The sequence below is a fragment of the Eubalaena glacialis genome, chromosome 15 (genome assembly GCF_028564815.1).
Source record: "Eubalaena glacialis isolate mEubGla1 chromosome 15, mEubGla1.1.hap2.+ XY, whole genome shotgun sequence".
Classification (NCBI taxonomy): Eukaryota; Metazoa; Chordata; class Mammalia; order Artiodactyla; family Balaenidae; genus Eubalaena; species Eubalaena glacialis.
This window is the reverse complement of record NC_083730.1, coordinates 60,053,380-60,072,674: the sequence shown is the minus strand read 5'-3', so window position 1 is coordinate 60,072,674 and position 19,295 is coordinate 60,053,380. Positions and strand designations below refer to the sequence as shown.

Sequence of the window (19,295 nt, the reverse complement as noted above, 5' to 3'; positions counted from 1 at the left end):
AAATCTCCGGGATCATCTCCTTTGAATTTCACTTGACATCCTCCTGAGCCCCCGAGATCGCAGGCATCTTGCTGCCCTCAGTCCTTGTTAAGCCAGGAGGGAGCAGGCAGGACTGGCTTAGAGGCTCAACCTTCAGAGAAGGGGAAGCTGCATCACTCAAGTCCCGAAGAACTTCCCAAAGTCCCTCAGCCCCGAACCTCCCAGTTCAACTCTGACCACCGATAAGGTCCGGGAAAGACAGTGGCGTTCTTGTGAGCACAAGAAAAAGCAGAATAATCTGAGTGTGTAGTACTTTACTTTTTGCTTGAATAGAATGGTTTTAAGTTTTCCTGTCAATGAAAGAACATTACAGCTGTTTGTTAGGGCAAAAGGCTGTACCTACTTTAAAAGCCATTTGTCTTCTGGATTCAGTTTGCCTAATCATTTCAGGTTTTCTGTGATTGTTATTTACTGCCATTTGCTAATGCAATTCGTGCTTTAAAGAGAACTGATAACCACAAAACTCAAAGAAATCACCATCTGAGATTCAGGAGTCAGCAGAGACTAAGATTCTCTCGAGGTTAAATGAGCTCTTGGGACGGCTGCAGTGAGGGGACCTCGTGCTGACCCGAGGGGACGAGTCTGGTCTGGTTCTAGAATGAGGCCTGGGCCTCACTTCTTTACCGGGCTTGCAGGCTTCTCCCACCCCCACTCCCAGGTGTGGGAAGTGCTGGGCCGAGAGGATTAATGCTGGCTTTTCAGGATTGCAAGCTCAGGAGCATTAAACCAGGATGCCTCCGATAGAGACAGCGAGGTCCAAAAGCAATCCCAACCTTGGGCGTGTAGACCTGCTGGTACCCCAGGTGGTCCACACGGGCTATTGCACGTGTCTGACAAAGCTGGAGAACATGTAAGTAGAATCAAAAAGTTAGATGATTACAAAGGCTTTTTCCCCCCAGCTACTGGATTTTAAATACTAATCCAAAGTATGATATGCTTTCAATGAAGGCCAGACTGACCCTAAGTATCGTTGAAAGTGTCATCACCTGTCCTATTTTTTTTGCCATTTATTTATGTTTTCATTATAGGTCTTTCATAGGTTTTACAATTATTTTAATTTAAAACCTCTATTTTAACTAGCGAAATGATATAATTACATTTTTTAATTATGTGAGTAGTTTACATAATAACCCTGAAATCCTTCCTCTGTGTGCTTACTCACAGCCTTGTCCTGTTAATAAGAGGAAACAGTTGATGGACACTGGTTCACTTAAGACTTATTTGTTTAAAGCACTGACTGTTACTATATGGTTTTGATCATCAGTGCCTTATAGGACTGAAAAGTGGCCGTTCTACAAATTCATACTCGTTAAATGTATATTATTAAAAGTTGTGTTTTCACTGTCAACATTTGCATTGCCTACAGCGCTTTATTTGACCAAATGAGTTATAAATCTCAATTTGGGTTTTGTTTGATTTTTTGTTTTTTGAGAATTGTCTTGGAAAGGAGAAATAAGTACTTCCTCTCCCAGGAAGAATTTCACAAAGTCCCACGTCATTCTGAATTAGGCCCTGTGGTTCTTTTACAAGATTCAGGTTTAAGTCTGTGTCTCTTTCAAGCATCCCTCTTCCCAAGGGCTTCCTTTTCTGCATTCGTTTGGCACACATTGGCTTAGTGACCTGAATCCTTAGCAGATTAACAGCAGGAAATGTTGTCTGACCGCTCGCTGCCAACATCTCATATGTGTGATGTGAAGCTCTTTGTGAAAAAGCGAGCCCAATGTTTTTGCCAGGAAGAAGCACGCTTCACTGAAAAGCTATCATCTACCACGGTACATAGCTCTGAGCACAAAAGTCTGATTTCAAACAGAGGCTGAAATGATGACAACAAATGAAGACAGAAACAGACTGTGGCTGAAAGAAAAAGGCATCTTTCTAAAAAAGGTGGAGGGGCTTCACGTGCACAAATGGACTCTTGCCGTATATGTGCTAAAAGTATTTTTGCAGAGAATCTCCTTCAAACCTAGGTCGACTCTACTGCATTTGAACTCTCCCTTCTTGTTTTGGTTGTGTTGCATGCCATGTCTATGATAATATGTAACTATCATGTTTTGGCCTAGGATATACCAAAATGTGCCAGTATACCCAGTGCCTGTTGAAAACCTTTTTGTATGTGTTTGCAAAGGATAATTGAATGTACCCTTAGTTTACTGATAATAATACTATTTTCAACCATTTCTCCCTTTTACCTGTACAGTGAGATTTGGTTTTCACAAGAGACATGGGATGATTTCACTGCAGATGAAATAGGCATCAGTGGTATGTCCATCTCTATACCAAATTTCAGCATTAGAAAACCTAAATTTATTGGGCTTCTTATGAAAAGGGCCTACTAATAATCACCAGCATTTATTGGTTATCGTTTCCCATGGGCTAGGCAATACGTATGCTTTCCTTTGTTTTATTTAATGCAACAATCCTATGAGTAAGGGCCAATATTATTTCCATTTTTTAATGAAGGCAGTGAAGTTCAGAAAGGTTCAGTGACCGTCTCACCTCACAGCCAGCTAGTTGTAGAGCCAGGATCCAGCATTGGGGCTGTCTGATGTGCCTCACTTAGAATAGAATGGTGGGAAAACCAACTTGAATTGGATAGGAATAATATCTTTAAAATTGCATTTTGAAGATATTTAAATAATGCTAGATGAATTCTAAGTTTCTAGACAGTTGAGACATGGAAATAAATCACTGTTTTGTTTAAAAACTTAGCAAGACCAGGAAGTGGTCCCAGGTTCATATTTTAACAGGCCACTTCAGATCTTTATTGCTAACTGAGCTGAGTTTAAGAAAGTGGCAGAATAATCATTGATTGACTTATTAATAATGTGAAAAGAACTATTATGGTTTTCTAAAAAGCTGATTGCTTGTGAATTTAAAGAAAGAGCTAGCAAGATATGTAACATCTAGGCAGAAAAAAATCGTCTCTGCTTCTCACATCAGCCCTCTGAATTCGCTGCCTGGATCACAGTTGGGATTTAGTACATAGACTAGGTCCTGCCCCTCTGGGCATGGATCCTGGCAGCAGTGATGGGGATAATGGACTTCCTACTGTGCTTATTAAACTTGGCACTGAAAGTACACTTGAGACAGAAAGCCCCAAATGGAAGTAGATGCACACGGGGCAGCTGGGGCCATATATTGCTTCTTAGACCTTCCCAGCCTCAGATCTCTCTCAAGTGTTGATGGACTGTTGTCCCAGACCAGACACCATCATCATCTTTTATTCCTCTTGGTATTTTCTAAGTGTAGACTTTTTTTTTTTTTAATGCACTTAAATTTCAGGGCAGACTGTGTTAGAACGTTTTTCTATCTGACAGAGAAAAAAGAAAACCCAGGAAAAAATGACCTACACAGAGTCCAGGTGTCCGATTTAGGCTCAAGCTCAGGCTTAGTTAGTTTGCTGAGCTCTCCGCATGCTCCTACAACACCAGGCAAATTGTGTTGCCATCATTTAGAAATGAAGAGAATTCCAGTTGACCTTTAGAAGTGAGGAGAATGGAAAAGCATTCAGTGTGGAAATATGCAATTAGGGAAGGAAGCATGAAAAAAAATGATGGCATTTTTCATCGAGATTAATCGAAGATAATGTGAGGAGAAATTCCTCCTTCAGATTCATGCCCGGAGCGCTTTTTAGGCGCATACGTTGAATGTCTTCTGTGTTTAGGACACTCTGTCGGGGGCATTAAAAAGGTTGCAGAGTTTCCTGTCCTCAGGGAGCAGAAATACAAGTTCCGCACCGTGCAACAATACACGGAAGGATATAATTTCAGAAGAAAATCAGCAGTCCATTTGAAGAAGATATATGATGGAAAGAATAAAGTGCTTACAGGGCTGGCGCTCCCTCAAATTTCAAAGCAGCTGAAATAAGGGTACGGAAGTGTCAATTTCCCTGAACGGTCTCAATATTACATGTTTCCTTGTAGTAACGCATGTGGTATAAGCCTAAGCCAATGTAACAAGAGGCTTTTTTTCCAGTGACGGTTTAAAGAAATGCGCACATAGATCCCGCGGAGCCTCAAGGATATACCCACACGCCCTGGCGCTGATGGCTTTGGTTCCCCCGCCCCTCCGCATTTCCACCCCCCCCCCCCGCCCCCGCCCCGGCCAAGAAGTAGGGACCATTGATTAGCTCCAGTTCTCAGGCAGAACGACGTGCTCTGCCTCATTTTCTTTGTGATTGTGCAGCTTCAGATAAATAAGAACTGCAGCCCGTCTTCTAAGGCGAGAAGATTATACTTGATTTTACAGATTTCTCTAATTTCAGCTTTTAGCCTTTCCCCAGGCTGATTCGTAGCTTTGTGAGACTGAAAGAAAAGACAGATTCTGTTGAAGTCTTGTGCTGAGGTTTAGTACAATTTGTGCTACCTGCTTGTGCGCTCATGACTTGAGCACAGATCAAGACACGATTTCCAGGGACTTGAGCATCAAGGCAGCGCTCATTTCGGAGGATGCGTCCACAGGTGTGCCGTCTCCTGGTCAGCTGTCAATTAAGAGAAGCTCCTCCCTCCATCCTCCCCTGGGTTCAGTGCCCAGTGTTTGTTCCTCCCCATCACCTCGCTAACCTGCCAGGGAAGATGTGAATGCTTTTACTCCTTCACAGAAGAGGAAATCAAGACATTTGTTAACCTACCTGGGTCATTTTTTAGTGAGGTAGCAGGTTCTGGAGTTAAAGTCTGTATGTTTTAGCTCTACCAAGGGAGAGCTAAAAAAAAAAATTCAACAAACTCAAAAACATTTCTATTTTGTGTATTTCGTTCATAGCTTTAAATGCAGGTTCATTGTTTGGCTGGTTTATTGGTTGGTTTTCTAGTTTGGTGGTTTATCATTGCTCATTTGTATCATTTTATTTCAGCATGTGGCTGGTATTTCATTTCTTGAGAGCTTAACGTTTCTTAAGAAAATTTGTTGGAAAGGGTGTCTTAAGATTTTAAGACTCTGTGTGTGTGTAAATAAAGTTTATCATAATGCAGCTATCAGTGTTGGTACAAGAAGGCCTGAAAGAAACTGGTGTGGATCTGAATCTGAAGAAGTTGCACATTTCCTCAAAAAAAAAGAAAAATTGCTTTAGAGTCCTCCATTTAAGAATTTTTAAGTTGTAAACTTAAGTGTACCTTTCAACCATGCCTGCAAATGAGATCTTGAAAACATACAAAGGCCTTGTGCCCACCTTCAGAAATTCTGATTTATTTGACCTGAGGTGGGTTCCTGGATATTGGCATATTTTAAATGCTCCCGGGATCCACGGTTGAAAAACCACTAGTTTAAAATATTGCTTTGGCAACATTGGTTATTATATGCTAGTGAGAAAATTTTTAAGTTTCATCACGTTACCTTTTTATTCTCTTAATCGTATTTGACCAAAATGAGGCTCCATAAAAAATAAATATAGGAGGCACATTGCCACCAGGAGTGTCTTTATAGTCAGTCGGGATATAAGGCGAGTGCACAGAGAGACAGCTGTGATATAAGGCAGAATATGGAACGTGCCCTCTTGGTACCATAAAGTGCTCTAATGTCCAAAGGTGAGAGAAATCACATTTGGCTGGGAGGACAGGAAATGCTGTAAAGAAGTGGCACTGGAGAAGCATTGTGAAGGCTGAGAGTTGACAGACAAAACGCAAGGCAGAGCACTTGGGGACATTTAGAGCATCAATATGGGTAACACCTGTAATGGACTGAAACACGTCAAGCCTGATTTAGCCCATGAGTTCATAGTGATAATAGAAAACAAAAATCCTAATTGGTGACTTCTGGATGGTGCTAGAAAGCCAACTCGTTATCTTGAAATTGGATAAAGGAAAAGGTGTGAGCATTGATCCTGGCTTCCATCATCAGACCATGTCACTGGGTAAATAATTCTGACAAAGAGAAGTGTCTCTTCATAGACATACTCCAACTAATAAATGGGGGACCAAGGTTCGGATTCGAATATTCCCATCTTGCCACCTCAAATTAATGGGTCTAGGGCAACGATCGTTAGTGACTGCTAATATCACAAAAAGGCAAGAGTTAACTTTATGCCTCCTGGTGAAATTACACAGCATCATTTATGGAAACCAGTCAAACAAGAATCTGGTCAAGCTTCTAGATTTCACTGTCAGTTTACAGGAAATACAGAAGAACATGTTAAATTACACCATGGAGATGCAAACAGCAAGTCTAGACTGAGTGAACTCTACAGGCAAATGACGTGGTCTCCTAGACAAGTTAATTTCAAGGGGAAAACCAACATAAATTGAGAACTTGCAGATTAAGAGAGACCAGAGAGATATGTCAGCCAACTGCAGTGTATGGGCTAATCAACGAAAATGAAAAAGAAAAAAAAATCTTTGAAATAATTAGGGAAATTAAAGTACTGACTAGATATTTGGTGATATTATGAACTGATTGCTACTTTTTTTTTTTTAACATCTTTATTGGAGTATAATTGCTTTACAATGGTGTGTTAGTTTCTGCTGTATAACAAAGTGAATCAGTTATACATACACATATATTCTAATATCTCTTCCCTCTTGCATCTCCCTCCCTCCCACCCTGATTGCTACTTTTGTTTGGATATGATGAAGTTATTGAGATTACATTTCTTAAAAGAGCAGAGTTACATACTAAGATAAATAGAGACAAAATTATTTGCTGAGATGCTTCAGAATACCCAGGGGGAGGATGAGTGGAGCAGAACTCCGGATGAACCAAAGTTGTGGTCTTCAGAGGCATTTGTTAAAACTGGGTGATGAGTATGCAGGCTTTCATGATGCTGTTCTCTCTACTTTGGGAAATGTTTGAAATTCCCCCATCCTAAAACATTCTGAAATTAATTTTTAAAAGTTGTTAGACAAATGAAAGTACAAATAAAAATTTTAATGTAAACTTTCAGGTGATGCTGGTTGATAAGACCTTGAGAACCAGTGTTTTACAAACATTGTAAAAATCTTGAATTATCTTGGACTTGCAGGAAGTTTCATTAATGCTGCAGAAAAGCTTATTTCATCTGCTGTGTTTGAGTGGTGATGATGGACATATCCTCATCTTCTCTATTAGAAACAGAAATCCAATTTTAAGTGGAAAAAGAGGGTAGAGAGAGGGCAGTCCACCATTGGTTTGTTACTCCAGGAAAGCAAAATCCACTTTCCTTAATATCCAGGTGTTAAAAGTCAATGGTTATGTAGACTGCGAATGCATCTGAGTCAGAGACATGACTTCACAACTCACAGGAAACAGCAAATGAGACTAAAAGCTGTTCATCGTCTCCAGTTAAGTAAATTATCCATTGATTTTAGAATACCTCTGTCCAAAAAATGATTTTTAATGTACTGAATTCTTTTTTTTTTTCTTAACATCTTTATCGGAGTATAATTGCTTTACAATGGTGTGTTAGTTTCTGCTTTATAACAAAGTGAATCAGTTATACATATACATATGTCCCCATATCTTTTCCCTCTTTGCATCTCCCTCCCTCCCACCCTCCCTATCCCACCCCTCTAGGTGGTCACAAAGCATCGAGCTGATCTCCCTGTGCTATGCGACTGCTTCCCACTAGCTTCTACTGAATTCTTGACTCATTATAGCTGTTATAAACATACCCAATGAAAGTAAGGTGCCTAGATTTGATCACTTAATGAACATCCTATCTTTGGGAACCGAATATTTAACATAAATTCTCTAAAAGGTCCAGTGACGGTTGAGCTTTAGTCATATTTTAGATGTTACTACCTAAAGATGCACACAGTGTCAACATGTAGAAATAATTGACTTAAAAAGTTAAATAATGCACTAGAAAAAAATTATCTGAGTAAGAAGAATCAAGAATCTGGGGGAGTTGGGAGTGATTGCAGAGGGGATCCTGTCCGGGGCTACAAAATAGTCCCATTTTGTGTCCTGTGCTAACTCCATCCATTGCCAGGGTCTTTCTCATCACGTGTGCGGGAGGGCTCTGAAGGCGCATTTGGGCTGCCCGGGGGAGTGAGCTGTGATCATTAGTGACGTTGGCCATGAGCACAGGTGCCCAGTTACAGCCTCAAGCCCGTGATCACCTGGCTCCGTGGAGTCATGCATCCTCACTCAAGGATGAGCAGGTGAAGGCCCGCATAACGTGAGAGGCCTTTCCAGTGTCATCCAGCTGGCTGGCGGCTGTGGTGATGTTTGGCAGATAGGAATTTCATTGTTTACGTATAACCATCTATAGCAGATTCTAGACAACCGTCTTAGTTCTTAGGGCCAAAACAAACAAACAGAAACAAACCCAAAAACCCTTCAGAGTGAGGAATGGACCACTATGTTATTGTCTTAAGGACTGTTTATAGTGTTCAAATATGTTTACAATAGTAAGAAAAAATCTGGTCTGTTCAAGAGAGAGCCTGTGGTTCATTAATAGAAATCAAATGGTGAGAAGCCAGAAAATTAAGAACCGGTTAGTACAGTGGTCTGTGCTTGAGCTAATCATTCCACCTGTTAGACAAAAGGAAGAAGACAGCAGCCAGAAGACAGCTAATAAAACAATGCCCAAGGCTGCCTGCAGCGTGACCAGAATAATTCCTCCATTGAGGGCCTGGCTGGTCTGCTGGCTCAGAGGATGTAGAAGGCTTTGTAGAGGAAGGTTTATTGTGTTTGTTTTGTTTTGATTTGTTTTTAGTCATTGAGAAAGTACTTGGCCAGACACTGGTGTGCATTTGTGTGTGTGTGTGTGTGTTGTGTTCTAGTTAAAGCAGTTAGACAGTAAGCAGATAATTGATATCTGAAGAAAGAGCAGGGCATATTAATACTAAAGATGCTTATTGGCACCACAAGGAGCTGTATATGTGCTCCTACCACAGAAATGCCTAGTGAGTTCTATATTACATATTCTGCCATTTATCAGTCACTTAGGCTGATAATATCAATAGCTGACGTTTGTGGGATGCTTGACATGTGTTATCACTGGACCAAGTTGGAATACTTTGTTTCATTTTAATGTCAACCATTACAAAGAAGTAGATGGTATCATACCCGTTTTACAGAGGGAAAGCTTCGAGGTCCACACAGCTGCAAGGGACATAAGGAAGACTCAAAGCCAGGTTTACCTATTAAAGCCGCCATCATAGGCAGCACCAAGACTGCCTCTCCCATGTAACTCCTCTGAACCTCTGTGTTCTTATCTCTAAACTGGACATCATACCAATAGAAGCATCAGAAGAACCAGGTTTTTTTGGTGCAAACTTTATAATTTGTTAAGCATTATTCAGAAGCAATATGCTATTATTTACAAATAAAGGATTTAAACCAGCGAGCAGCATTTCGTTGTCATACCATTTATTTATATCCATTGAACAATGTTACACAGTTTAGCTAACATGTAATTTATTTTCATACATTATTAAACTTTTTTCAAATACAACATTGATTATTCAGCTGGTTACAATTCAGGCTTCACTTTTCTATCCTACATTTATCTTTTCTCCTAAGTAGTCATGCTTGAGGGGACTAAGTAATTTCCAATATATTTGCGGTTGCACAGTAATACATACCACTTACACGTCTTCTGGATACTTACTCTTTTGGTATGCCCATTGTTTATCAATTTTCTTATTTTTCTCTTACTACATTTAATCTTAAAGACAAATACGCTTATGGTATGAGATGTGAAGTGTTGGTACTGCACAGACAAAATGTAGTTTAGCTTAATTGCTTCCAGTTAATCCGTCTCAGACTCCAAGGCCAAGTTTAAAAGACCTTTGATGAAAATATGATACTGTATATCACCATAAATTAAGCTGATGGATTTTTTTTCCCCCAGATGACTGCCTTTTTTCTTTCTCCAATTGACTGCTTTATGGCCAAAAATACAGCACATATATCTACATCTTACATTTATAAATGATAATTTAAATCTTTAAACTTAATGAACATGTTTGTTATGTTTAATAGAAAGGATTTTCTCCAAAAAAAAAAAATTAAGAGAAAGTTGAACTCTGTGATACAAAATTGAAATTTGTGGCTGTAAACAAAAACTAATAAAGTTTAACGGGCTTTAGAAAGTGATCCATAGCTAGAATTTCTAAGTAAGGACTGGGATAGAAAGTTTGAAGGGGACTTCTGCCTAAGACAAGGAATGGGGTTAATTCTTCTCAGGCCCAGAGCCTGATCACCTGGGGGAGTGAGCGTGGGTATTCCGAAACACAGCTGTGGTTGGCCCTTTAATGCGCTCACCGTCGGGATTTTTGTGTTTCACAATATATTTGAGGCTTCCGAGCACCACTTCATTTCCCCAACTACTTCTGTTTCGAAATCATCCGCAGGTCGCCTGTACTTACTCAGTGACAGGAGTTATTTTTTTATTTATTTGTTTGTTCTGTAGGAGCTGCCTCTTGTAGGATTAGATCCACTTTATTGAGCCTTTTTTCTAGTTAAAAAGGAGACGGTAAAGTGATCAAACCTGCTTGTTATTTACTGAACAGTTACAACAAGCAAGATTTTAAATTTTACCCATTTTTTGTTCGTGGCAATTGAGAGAACTTTTTTGGTGTGTGTTGACTTGTTTTTCTGTTTTGTTCTCCATAGAAACGCTCCAGAGGCCAAGTGCTGTTTGATAAAGTATGTGAACATCTGAATTTGCTAGAAAAAGACTATTTTGGGCTTACATATCAAGATGCTGAAAACCAGAAGGTGAGTGGTTGAAAGCAATACAAAGTATTATGGCTTCAACTGTGCTTCACTGCAAGAAAGTGAACTGAAACTGAATTGGTAAATCGTTTTCTCCACCTCCCCTTGTGCTCCCACGCCCTCACATTTATTATCCAAGGCCCTAAATGCTGTTAATCACCTTATTTCTTCATGAAGGAAATTATTGACAACTTCCTTTAATCTTGAGTCTTTTGGAAACAGTCAGTCAGTCAGTGTTTGTGCTTTTCATGCTTGAGTTCTTTATGGTTCCAGAAGAGCATTTTATATGGTGCTTTGGGGGGATGATATATTTCCATGGATTTGAGCCAATGAGAATCACGTACATTGATAATTATACAGAAAACATGTTCACTGGATGCCATCTTATTAATTCATCTTATTACACTTTCATATTCTTGCTGAATCACAATATGAGATGAATCATGTACAGACCTGGTGTACAAGGCAAGCAGTTAATGTATTCAGTCCACGTTTAATGTTACATGTAAAACCTCTGTAGACTCTTATACCTGCTGCAGTCTCTTCAGGCCTTTATCTCACTTATCCCCCCAACTGCCTGAAAGATAAGGAAGAAGAAATTGTTTCCTTAATGCTGGAAACTGAGCCACAGCAATTGTGCTCATTAAATGTCACTTGTTTTGTTGTCGTTCGTTAGTGAATCATACTTTATCTTTACTGAATTCCGCGGATGATGTCTAACTTCATTATTAAACACCTGAGTGTTCTGATGAGGAAAATCGTGTCAAACAAGTGTTCGTTTGTTAGGAAAGCATTCTAAGAAGGTGCCTTAAAATCTATAATCACAGAAGTCGCTGCGTGGCACTGAATGGCTAGGACATCAGTGGTCAAGTTACATGCAGAGTCAGCTCTCTGTGTTCTTGGGTTCTGCATCTGCAGATTCAACCAACAGCAGATCAAAAATATTTTTTTTTAATTCCAGAAAGTTCCAAAAAGAAAAATTTGAATTTGCCAGTGCACCAGCAAGTATTTACATAGCATGTCCATTGAATTAGGTATTATAAATAATCTAGAAATGATTTCAAGTATATGGGGGCGTTGCATAGGTTATATACAAATACTGTGCCATTTTATATAAGGGACTTGAGCATCCTCAAATTTTGGTGTTACCTGGGGTCCTGGAACCAATCCCCTGTGGTTACCGAAGGATGTATCTTTAGCTCATGCTTGTAACTTGTTTGAACATAGAATCCACCATTTTTTCTCCTCTTTTTCTGTGCTAGCTTGAATCCCTGAAGGCACTTGTTGTAAAAGAAAAGAACTTTGTCAAGCCTGAATTGTGTGCACCCACATCTTCTCATTAGACCAGAGCCTGGGCCCTCGCAGGACTAGCGAAGGGGCACCGGATGTAGGGGAAGGACCCAGCTGGCGGAGCCTTCCGGCAGCCACTCCTTCTCAAATACGTTTAGTTCATCTCTACCCAGTCAACACTAAGTCATCTCCATTCTTCTCTGATTCATATTCAGACTCTCACTTCTTTTTCAGAATTGGTTGGACCCTGCTAAGGAAATTAAAAAACAGATTCGAAGTAAGTTCTTTTGGATTATTATGTATAGAAATAGGAAGATTTTCAAAGAGTGGGGTTATCTGAAGTGGTAGCTCATACCCACATGGCTGGTGTGAATACGGTATTTTGAAAGACAGATTAAGATCTCAAATTTTATCTTTGGCAGGTTGGTCTAGCTCAGATACCCATTATTAATTATCACGACCCGGGAATAAAATGACATGACACTTGACCTATTCCCTTGCCTGTTCAGAGATGTGAGATATGATTTAATCAAGTGATGCCCCCGTTGACAATCATCTAAAAGTTTCAAACTTAATTATTAATGTTGTATTAAACCTAACTGCCACCAAAGTATGCAAGGCAAGCAGTCAAGCTAAAAGTAATAGTCATTTAATAGCTTAGAAATGGGGTAACAAGTCAGACTGAAGTTTACTGTCTGATGACATCTTCTTTTCTTAGCGCTAAAGGCAATTTAAGAAATGGACGTTTCCTAGCGCACAAAACAATTACATGAGCCACTCAGAAAATTTAAATACAAGTAGCTAATAAGTATTAGAAAAGGTGCTAAGTCTTAGTAATAATTAAATGCAAATTAAAATGAGACATTTTTCACCTATTCAGATTAGCAGAAATTTTAAAAGTTTAATAATGCCCTACACTGGCAATTTTGTACACAGTTGGTAGAAATATAACCCTTTAAGAAGGCACTTTGTGTCAGTATTTATTAAAATTTAAAATGTGCTTATTCTTTGACCCCTGATTTTACTTGTAGAAATGTATCCAGTGTCTGCTTAAGAGAAGAGTGTCTACATATGTGTACATGTAGGAAAGTTCATTATCATACCACTGGCAATAGAAGAAGACTCAAAGCAACTTAAATATCCATTTATCAAGAAATGATTAAATCGATCATGAAATAGCCATACCTTGAAATACTAGGTAGCTGTTAAATAGAATGAGGTAGAATAAATATGTTTTAGCTCTCATTAGTGAGACCTTAGAGAAATCATATTTGTTTAAAATGAGTTATGCATATATAGGTATGTGGAAATACCTATACCTCCAGAAGTGGCACTGCAGGGTAGGGGGTTGAGAAAGAGGAATTTTTTCATTTTTATTTTTAAGCCTTTTCTGTAGCTGTTGCTTTTTACTATGGATAAATGGTAAAACATGGATATACTTTATAATTTCAACTAACTAGTCAATTTTTTTCAAGCAGTTCATTTTTTATCAATAAAATCTAGTCTAATTTTCCAGAACAACTGATTCTATTTGAAGATTAAATTTAAGACCAATTTATTAATAAGAACAGCCTTCCCATCAAAGTTACTATTAAAAGAGAGAGCCAATCTTTCTAGTGCCTTTGAATGTTCTGAGATCTCAAAATACCCTACATGCTAATAAAAAGTAATTAGTAGCGAGCAGTTTGAAATGGCTTAATACCAGATAATATCTCAAAAGAAACAAAAAAATTCACTATGCTTATAGATATTAGAGACTCTGATGATTCTTTATACAACAAAAACATCTTTACCATATTTTTGAGAGGAATTTGGTGTGGTCACTAATCAGAAACTTGATAGTGAAGTAGTTTGGTAGAACTAAATTGGGATTAAAACCAGGGACAGCTACAGTTGTGATAAGAAGGTGAAAACTTCAGAGTCCTAGTAAAAACTTTAAGATGATGAATATATTCTAAGGATCTTTTTATGGAGTTATTAAAAGCAGATGTACTGAATATCTTAACATTTCATGTGCTTTAAGTCCTCTATATTCACCTAATTAATAAAACGCTGTTTCGTACTTGGTTGATTTTATAATTACAGAGCACTTTGAAAATATATTAAATGTTCAAGGATAAGTCATTAATTATACTGTTACAAGAAAGGCTGTAACAACAGTTAATTTTCTTTTCTGCTGTTAATGGAATTCTTTTTTTCCTTCATTTCCCATTTATCCTGTCTCCGACCTTCCTTTCTAAGAGGTGAAGTTTAGGGGACAATCAGAACGTGAGATTTAGAGGATATTTTCCTCATGTAGATTAGGCAGTGTTTGTGACAGCAACATAAAGAAAACCAAGTGACAATCATGCAGATAAAGGAGGAGACAAGAAAAAATTGGAATTTTTTAGGAATGGAATTGGGTGTGTTTATCTATATTCCTTATTGTTTCCCATGCACAAAATGCCTTCTTTCCACAAAAGGTACATTCTATCAAGGCAGAAAAGTATTATCAGAGCTAATGTAATTATTGTACAATCACTTCCTCTTTCTGAACATAAATATCAACAATAAAAGGATATTTCCATTATTTTTATGCTGTAGGTCCACAGTAGGTCTCTAGGATGAGATCTTCAAGAGAATGGCGAATGGCAATCAAGCTGATAAAGATTTTAAGTTATGAATTTATGAGAAATAGAAAATTCTGAGCCTGAAGAGTTAGTTCTTATGAAAAAAAATTCTTATTCCAGTCATCTTTTATGCCTAGCAGATCTAAAATTTCTAAATATATTCTGATATATAGTATATTTATGATATAGTAACTTCATGATATAGAATATATGATATATAGTGATTTAGGCTATAAACGTAGTATATTTAGAAATTTAAAGATTTGGCAGGCATAGAAGACTAAAATTAGAATTTTTTCATAAGAATGAATTCTCTTCAGTTTCACAGTTTTCTGATTATCATAAATTTGGAATTTAAAATCCTATGTCAGCGTTATAGAATGTCATTTTAATGCATTCAAGCTCTTGCATTTCCGTCTCTAACCAGAGCCGTCATCTGATCAGACACAGGCTCACAAACCAATTTATGGCATAACCATAGCCTCCCAGTGATTTGTTTCTACCAGATTCTTTACGGGGATATGTATTTCAGCTTTAATTTGCCTCTCTCATTAATTTCAAATGTTACACCTCATTTCACTGGATTTTTTTTTTTTTCTTGATTGTGGTGTAGATTGTGTTTTTCCTTAAACTTTCCCACCGTTTCAAAATAATGTCCTGCAAAACCTCATATTTGATTGGGTTATAACCTTAGGAAAGTAGATTCCTTGGGATTAGTGATTTTCAAAGTGTGGTCCCTGAGCCCAAGTGTATTAGAACCATTAGGGTGTTTATTAAAATCACCAGTTCCTGGGCCATAATGCACATCTCCGGAATAAAAACCTCTGAGTAGGGCCTAGGGATTGGCATTTTTAACAAGCCCCTCAGATGCTTCTTAGGCCCACGATCATTTGAAAGTCACTTTCCTGTAATGAGGATTTTTGCATTGAAATATCTTTCTTCTATTTTTATTCCCTCTTAGTTTCCAACTTGGAGTGTTTACCCTGAATTTATTATGAGTTTAATTACATTGCTAAACGATTCATTGGATTCACTTTGAAGTGGATAAAAATTATAAAAGAGCAATAAATCCATTTCCCATAACGAATCCATTAGCTTTCATTCCAGTTGCTTGCGGGGAAACCAGCTCTCATGATGAACCTCACCGCTGGCAAGCATTCCATTTTAGCAGGAGGTGAATAGGAGTCAATAGGAAAGTAAAACCAAATCAGACTTGTTAATTTTAGAATAACAAGAGGACATTTTTGAGAACAGTGGGAAAAATAATCGCTAGAAATATATTTGATTGCCAGATATTTTATGGCTTGTAATTCTTACAGCCCATGTTTTGGGAATATTTTCTTAGTGGTTTAGAAATGGCACGAAACACCCAGTAATACCCGGTCCCTATACCAAGTCCTTTATAAGGCAACTCAAATGGTGTCCCTGCCAGGTGGACCTCTAAGTGTAATATGAATAGCGGTGTCCAGAATAAGCCAGAATTAGTGAATAGACTATGCCATGGATGACAGAAGTACAGGTGACCTCTGCAGCTAAGTATTTGCTCCTCAAGCAAGAGAACAGTTCAAAGGAAGGAGCCAGGTGGTACTTAGGATGTTGTCCCTTTCTTGTGAATGTTTGGGAAGGACTCGGGGAGAGAATGGAGCTTCCAGGAGTCACTGAATGGGAGAAGGGGGTGTTTGGAAGTCTTAGGAGGGCATTTGAAGCGTGAGGGCTGGACCACGAGGTCAGAGCAAAAGGGAGACCACGGCTCAGAGGAAAGGCCTCCAGCACCGAAGCTGGGAGACCAGGAGGGTCCTCCAAGCCGCCGTTCAGAAGCAGCAGGGCCCAGGCCCTTGGAGTGTGCTTACTGGGTGGAGGGAAGACATGGAAACAGTTCCTGGCGAAGGAGCACCCAGGCTTCAGTAATGTACCGCATTTATTAAAAGGACAGACAGAGAGACCAAGGTGAAAGTAAGTGACAGGGGTGATCACAGAGAGAGTAAATGTCGAAAAGAAGAAAAGGTGGGTTTTATTCTCATTTACGGTGGTAAACATGGTTAGGTATACACAACTAGAGAATGCATGGATGAAACGGAGCACTCAGGAAGGCTTACAATGTCTCACGTTTACATATGGACAGTCCGGGGAGCAGGTGCCTGTGAGCTGACGTCTGGGTGACCCCCTTCCCCGCTGGAGAGGCCATAGGAGATGCCACAGGAGGAGGGGCGGCCGCGTGCAGTGAGGACCGTCCTGATCAGGGGCTGAGGAGGAGGGCTGGGCTTGGTAATGCACAGCAAATAGCCCCACGGTCTCTTCCATCAGAAATCTCCCCAAGTAAGGAAAGAACTTTCCGAATGGCCCACAGAGCCGCTCATCTCTCAATACGACAGCAAACCTTTCCCATAAAATACAGATATCCTGAACAGTCCCTTGACATGTATTATTCTGGGATCTGACCTGTAATAACAAAGCAGAAGGGACAAAGGAAATGGGATTCTGTCTGTAATGTTGGTATGTGAGCTCTCCAGAACTTCAGAGAATAGATCCGGTCAGCCCTAAACTTGTCTGATTGAGGCTTATCTGTCTCGTTTACTCTTTTTCCCTCTTCCCAAGGCCTTTGTCCCTGAGAAAGGGAGGAAGTTTAGTCAATTTCCTTGCTAGTTAGAAACCCCAGTAAAGGATTTGATGGGGCAGAAGATTAGAAACTGGAGGAAGTTTTGGAGTTACCTGTGAATTTCACTGAAAGGAGACTTCCCTGTTTTCCATTGATGATTAAAATGTTGCTTGGGTGTTAGTGCCTGGAGTTAGGGCAGTTCTAGCTACCTCTTAGTATAATAAGTACAAAGGGATTGTCTAAGACTTTATTCTGATTTTTTCTCCTCTCCGCAGGTGGTGCTTGGCACTTTTCATTTAATGTGAAATTTTACCCACCAGACCCTGCCCAGCTGTCTGAAGATATCACCAGGTATTTGAAAGTTGGCAGTGAAAAAGGCAGGCATGTTGGGGGCTGTGCTCCTCTTAAATTCTCGGGAGGAGAGCAGGCTTACGTCTGGTAACCTTACGGTCATCCACACTGAAATGGCAAACACAAGGCAACTGAATGAGAGCAAACATCCGATGAGAAGATTTGCCACATCATATCTGTTCCCAGTTGAATCTTTGGTGCTAAGCTGATACTTCCCTCTGCCTGACCCTGGTGGGAAAACACGCAGAATTGAGATGCTGTCATCCACCCACCACAGTCAAATTCGATGGGATTCAGCCTTAAATGATACGACAATTCCTAGTGCTCCTGCTTCAAAACTTAGAGCAAAAGCGTGTCTTTGGATGCTTATGCCTTTTTATATAACCAGTCTGATACGTGGTGGCTGTTTTAAAAAATCACACAGGCGTGCACACACACACACACAAATGCACATAAACACATGCACACCTAAGAGTGTACCTTCCACGCCTTCTGTATACAAGGAAGATGTTTCATTCGTTTTAGAGAAAAGGCATCAAGAAAGGAATCTAACAGTCTGGCCTGGTGACTGAGCTTTGAGTATAAGGAAGAATCTCTTTATGAAGCCATTCTGGGTTTGCTGTGTGTCCTTCTAGGCCTCTTCTAATGCTTTCTACTTTGGAATCCTTGGTTTTCTCACTGTGTTTCCTAGTAAGTTTATAGCCAGTCAGAGTGATACTGTGCAGTGTGGCCTTACAACCCTTCTTGGCAGGCTTTTCAGGAAAGAGAAGTTACTCAAAAAGCTTTCGTCACTTGCTCTGATGAAAAATCATTTCAGCAGACATGTTAGGAGAAGGGGAGAAACTAGTTCCAGAAGATTTCTTTTATATTTTCATTAAATCAAAAGACAATTTGTAATTTCTTATATAAAGATACTTTTTAGTAGTCGAGGGACTATTTAATTGTGGCTCATTTATGGTTAGAGAGCGTATATATACTTTGAGTTGGAATCTAGTGCATGATTCCTTTCCATTTGTGTCATGTGTGTAGGGCCTGTGAAATGTGTAGACATTTTTGTATCTGGATTACGTGGCATTTACTTATATCATCAGCTTAAAACCGTATTTAGAGGAGACCTTACCACTTTATCATAGTCCTCAGCTTCAACAGATTAACAGTTCGTTTCTTATGTGAAAGGTACAAGGTATATTTTATTCTTATACTCGTATGCTGGGCCATGAAGACTGTTAATAAAATTCATCAATGTTCCCACTTACCTTGGAGTCTTCTACTGTTAGTATATCTGTCACTCTTAGAAGCAGAATAACAGGGAAGGTAAAAGTCAGCTATTAATGGAGATATTTGTATATGATATTGGCAAAATTATATGGAAAATGTTTCATAGTCCCCCAATTTAGAAGTGTTTACTTTTAGTGATGAGATTTTAAGGTAATAATTCTTCAAAGTTAGTCTTCATAACGGTTGAATTCTAGGAAGTTATCTAAAGAAAAAAATGAGACCTTGACCCAGGAGAAAGCTCCTCTCATCAGGAACGCAGGAAGTGGCAAGTAGTGTTCATGATGGCGCAGCCGTTGAGTTACCTGCAATTTGTCTTGGTCGTGTGGCAGGCCCTTTCATCTAGATAGCAAAATGAGACTTCCTTTAGGTAGTTGGGGCCTAATCATTATATTTAAGAGCACCATTTTTATATTATAATTTCCCCCACCAGAGATTTTGTTTGACTTTCAATGTTATCTTAATGTTAGAGAAATAGTCTGTAGGTTTCTTTTACTCTG

The 19,295-nt window shown here is 39.2% G+C and overlaps 1 protein-coding gene across 4 annotated transcripts in view; it reads left to right on the top strand.

The window, feature by feature from the left end:
* EPB41L3 (erythrocyte membrane protein band 4.1 like 3) overlaps positions 1–19,295 on the top strand; it is a 140,015-nt gene that overhangs the window by 78,423 nt on the left and 42,297 nt on the right. For all 4 annotated transcript variants that reach the window (XM_061169861.1, XM_061169860.1, XM_061169858.1 and 1 more), the window contains exons 4-6: positions 10,573–10,677; positions 12,199–12,241; positions 17,445–17,520. In XM_061169861.1, coding sequence (XP_061025844.1) covers positions 10,573–10,677; positions 12,199–12,241; positions 17,445–17,520 — 224 coding nt within the window. The remainder of the gene's footprint in view (positions 1–10,572; positions 10,678–12,198; positions 12,242–17,444; positions 17,521–19,295) is intronic.